Here is a 4,649-nt window from a genome sequence, read left to right as displayed (position 1 = left end):
GGTGGGAGAGCCGTGGCAGGGTGGGCGGACCGTGGCAGGGCGGGCGGGCCATGGCAAGGTAGACGGACCGTGGCAGTAGCGGGCGGGCCATGGCAAGGTGGACGGGCCGTGGCAGGGTGGGCGGGCCGTGGCAGGGTAGGAGGGTGTCGCGGCTGACACCGTTCTCACGCTGCCGTCAGTTTTTCCCACGTGGTGGTGTGCAGGTCGGCGCCCAGGGCGCAGCACGACCTGAGCCGCCGCCGCCGCCACACTCGCAGCCCAACACTAGCACTCGCGCAGCAGCCAGTCAGTCCCCAGAATCACTGCGAGTACTACCGACCCATAAGCTCCCGCTGAGGTCACATGTGCCGCGTCTGAGCCTGAGGGACACAAGTTGAGTCCCATCGTAATATATCATCCACAGTCATGAAGGTGGAACGCGCTAGCTCTGTGTGTTCTGATGACGCGCCTCTCCCCGACTCTATCATGTCGACAGGAGAGTCGTCCCCTTTGGCATCCCCACAGCCATCTCCTGCACCCCTCACCGACCCCTACGATGACCAGCGGCTCTACTCGCCCGCCTACACGGCACACAGCCCCGCCTACAGCACCACCAGCAATAGCAGCAGTAGTAGCAGCGGGAGCACGGGGGGCGCCTCTCCCACCTACAGCTGTCCTGCCAGCCCCGGCTACCAGCGGTCTGCCTCGCCCGACTTTGGGTTCCAGTTCCGCCGACTCTGGGTACCCCGGAGTGGAGCAGTTTGGGTGCCAAGCAGAGTTCGTTCGAGCCGTACAGGACGGAGACCCACGAGAACTGAAGCGGATCTTGACGAGGTACTCTCAACTGGTGCAGATCAACGGCTTTACGGCAGATGGACAGACGGCGCTGACGCAGTCGTGTATGGACGGTAACCTGGAGGTTATCAAGGTGTTGGTGGCGCACGGGGCATCTCTGCACCTCACCAACCGTGACGGGTTTTCTCCCCTACATCTAGCGTGCTGGCGCGGCAAGTATGACGTGATGCAGTACCTACTCCGTTCCGCTTCCAGCACACGGTAGTTGTTGTGATATCTTTTAGCTTAGTGACCCGTGCCATGCGTGTGTGGTGTTGTACAGTGCCGTAGGAGCGGCAGGGACGGCCACGCTCGCCCTGTGCAATACTGAGTGTTTGTGTCGCCCAGAACTGTGCGGCCGACCAGACGTGTGAGCCACCGTGTGGGTGGTCCGCACTGTCTCGGCTATCATGATGTTACAGTCTGTGATGTTGACGCTGTGTACCCCGGCGCCTCCCGTGACAACAGTGCACCCTGACCCGTGCTCGCCACCCCTGGGGCTCCACCACCTGCCAACACCAGGGATGTTCCAGCTGCCGACAGCTCTGCCCTTACACACTGGCTGTACACCTAGGTCGCCCCGTCCTACAAGTTACCTCAGTATTATTCTTCACGGGCGTGTGGCGACTGAGGCGGCGGCCCTCGCCCTGGAGGGCAGCAGGAGGGCGTCCCTTGGCCCTGAGCTGCTACCCTAAGCTGGCTCCTGCCGGGGACCTGGCCATCCTCTACCGTGCCCTCTACACCGCCTCTTGATATAATTATCTTGACGTTGTGATTACTTTGTTGACTGAGTGAACAAGGATAGTGGCGAGGCAAGTGAGTGAGGGATGGGGTGCAGACGCCAGAGATGTGCAATATGTGAAGGTCATCACCCTGTGAGTGGTGTCAGCTGTTGAAATGTCGTAAAAGTACTATTTTATTTTTCAATGTGATACACGCCCATAACGACGCTGAAATATTAATGTATCTACTGAAGAAAACCTAAAACTGTGCTGTGTACTGTGCCATCTTCACACGTAGACTTCGTATCTTCACCTGGCCTGGACTAATTAACACAGGTGCGTCAACACACCTGCAGCAGCTGTACCTCAAGAAGACCAGGTGCGCCATACCTCACATCGTTCCCTCCCTACCTCCGCCGTATAACAACTGCACGACAATTATCAGGACTTCCTACTCCTTTCAGAAGTGAGGAGGAATACCTGATGTGTTAATTTCCGCGGTGGTGTCGACGGAAATGTGTAACTGGGAAGGGAGGGAGTGTGACAGGTGGTGAGACTCTTCGATGGTGTTGGTGGGCAGCAGAAAGCAAGTAACTCCTCAGCGAGTTCTTGCTAGGCCAGTAGGACGGAGAAGACCTGGTGACGTCACATCCTCGTTCCTGAGGCCGCAGCAGTGACACTGAGGATCCTATATGACGCCGCTCCCATGATCCTCTCCCAAGTACCAGCTCTTGGGGCAGAGATCCTCACGGGAGAGTTGCTGAAGTCGAGAATCCTCAAGTCCTGTGTGAAGCTCATAGGAATGATGGTTTACGAGTCCACGGCTTCCCAGCTACTAAGAGAAGAAGGGGCGCCTCTCTCCGGGAGGTGCAGGAGCCTCCTCACTTCTGCAGCAGCGCCGTGTTGGTGTCCCACAGGCGTGTGGGTGTCCTGCGGGCGTGTGGAGAGTGCGGATGCGACCTTCTCGGGTGGTCATCATACTTGTTGATGGCGTTACAGTGATACACTTGATCGTGCCTTAAGAATTATGTTAAGTTGTTGTTATCTGTTGAGATGTTTCCTTATTTACAACAGTGTTTGTTTTGATCTTCATCTGCGGGTGGAGCGTTGTATTATCAACTTCAGATATGATCATATATTTCTGAATTATAGTTATATTTTTATACTTGTGCATTTATATATCCTTCCTTGTAACACTGAGTTTATAAATGATAGAAAGAATAACAACAAAGCCATTTAAAGTTCTCAGTACAAATGAAACCAGATTCAGTATCATCTTGCTAAAAACAAGCAAAAACAAGAGAACATGGAAACACTAATGAAAATTATGATGCAGTTTATCTATTCAAGACTGGCACAACACTTACGGGCTATACATAACAATTATCAAATACGTAGTCATGACAAACGCTTTGTAACTTTACAGTATGAAAGAGAATCATTCAATTGCCCTTTGACTGAAAAAATAAACAATAACACCTGCATTGCATATCGAATATAAGTTGACTTTAATATAAATGACCAGTTGTATTGTTATTATTACCTGCCTAAGATCCCAAATCCCAAACAAACAGTTGAAAGGAAATGCGTTTGCCATGATTACTATTTTAACATCTGACTTTAACTTAATTTGAGACTAAGAACTAAATAAGCACTTGGAAGATGCTCAATAAGAGGATGGGAGACGGACACCTCCCTCCACTGCACAGTTTAAGGATGATAAGAGGAATCACTGAGATATGATTAAGGCTATCAAGTGGTTGGTCTACACACACACACACCTGAGTGGGTAAGAGTGCCAGTTCTCCAGGTAGTAGCAGTAAAGAGTTATCCTATACTTGAGAGGGAAGACAGTCCTGTCCGTCACCGTCGAAGAAACATTTCTACAGAAGGGGGAGAAACTTCCACTACTCCCCAGGTGTTTGTCTATGATTGGATGGGTTGCAGGCTCATCCACTGGGTGAATCATGAACAGTCTGCTCCTCACTGAACCACTCCCTAAAAAAGAGAAAGTATGAGTTGTATTGAGAGATAATGACATGCTTGCCCTAACACCACAGGTTCCATGTTCAAATAAGGGCTTGGGGTGTCTTTTTTAAGAACTTGTTCATAAACTGGAATGAGGCACGGTCTGTTTTATTTTAAACTAGTAAATGCTGGTCACTGTCATCAAGATCATATCGAGAACATCGTTTATTATATGAAAAATGTCTGCACGTTACTGGACAAAAATGTCAATAATACTAACTAACGGAACCTGTTTATTGTGGGTCAGTTTTATAGCTTGTGTGGAAAGATATGACATGGAATATGAATGACTTACTCTGAACACTGACAGGAATTCATGTTTAACACACAAAGGATTATATAAATATACACATCACTGATTCAAATGTTGCTACAAAGACACAGGGCTGGCTATGAGTCTGGGTGTACAAGTATGCACTACATCATAAAACTTGAGGCTGAAAAAGAGATGTTCCTACTGAATAAAACCAATAATTGCTACAGCCTCTCCCACCATTACACAAAACAAAGGTAAAAATACTATTACTACAAGTTCTGGAGCAGACAAGGACACGTACTGCTCATGCTGGAGGCACAACTGTTGAAGGTCTTACGGTGTTAGGTAATATCTCCCGTGTTGTGGGCTTGTTACATACCACTGTGTACTTCTGGCTAATAACAACATTTTCAAAACAATGATACTCTTGTTAATATATCCTGGTAACTGGGTAACAATGGAAGCTCTCAAGGCAGGAAATTAAAGAGTGGAGAACATAAACCAAAAAAAAGATCTCCTGGTTTATTATAAAAAACACAGCAAGAACAAAGGTGTTAACACTTGAGAGAGAGAGAGAGAGAGGTACAGCGTAGTGAGAGGGTACTGTGTCTGGCCTGAGGTAAACATTACAGAACATCACTAGAGAGATAAATCTGGGGTGACTTGATGCTCGTTTGACCTTGCCTGCCTGTCTGCCTTCTTGCTAGCCACCCCGCCCCCTCCCTCTTACTCACCCTCCCCCCCTTCCTACCTTCTATCTTCTCCTCTTCTTCCTCCTCCCCCTTTCTCCTTCTCCTCCCGTTTTTCACGTTCCATCTTTGCTTCGTTCT

General features: G+C 49.4%; 1 protein-coding gene across 1 annotated transcript; it reads left to right on the top strand.

Annotated features, from left to right (window-relative positions):
• Positions 1–258: 258 nt before the first annotated feature.
• LOC121854866 (protein phosphatase 1 regulatory subunit 12B-like) lies at positions 259–2,700 on the top strand. Its single transcript, XM_042349669.1, has one exon. The coding sequence runs from the start codon at positions 440–442 to the stop codon at positions 1,037–1,039; it is 600 nt and encodes a 199-aa protein (XP_042205603.1). The 5' UTR covers positions 259–439; the 3' UTR covers positions 1,040–2,700.
• The last annotated feature ends 1,949 nt before the right edge of the window (positions 2,701–4,649 follow it).

Source organism: Homarus americanus, unplaced genomic scaffold (assembly GCF_018991925.1).
Source record: "Homarus americanus isolate GMGI-L3 unplaced genomic scaffold, GMGI_Hamer_2.0 scaffold58237, whole genome shotgun sequence".
Taxonomy (NCBI): domain Eukaryota; kingdom Metazoa; phylum Arthropoda; class Malacostraca; order Decapoda; family Nephropidae; genus Homarus; species Homarus americanus.
The sequence above is the reverse complement of the archived record's forward strand: the minus strand, read 5'-3'. Positions and strand labels throughout refer to the sequence as shown.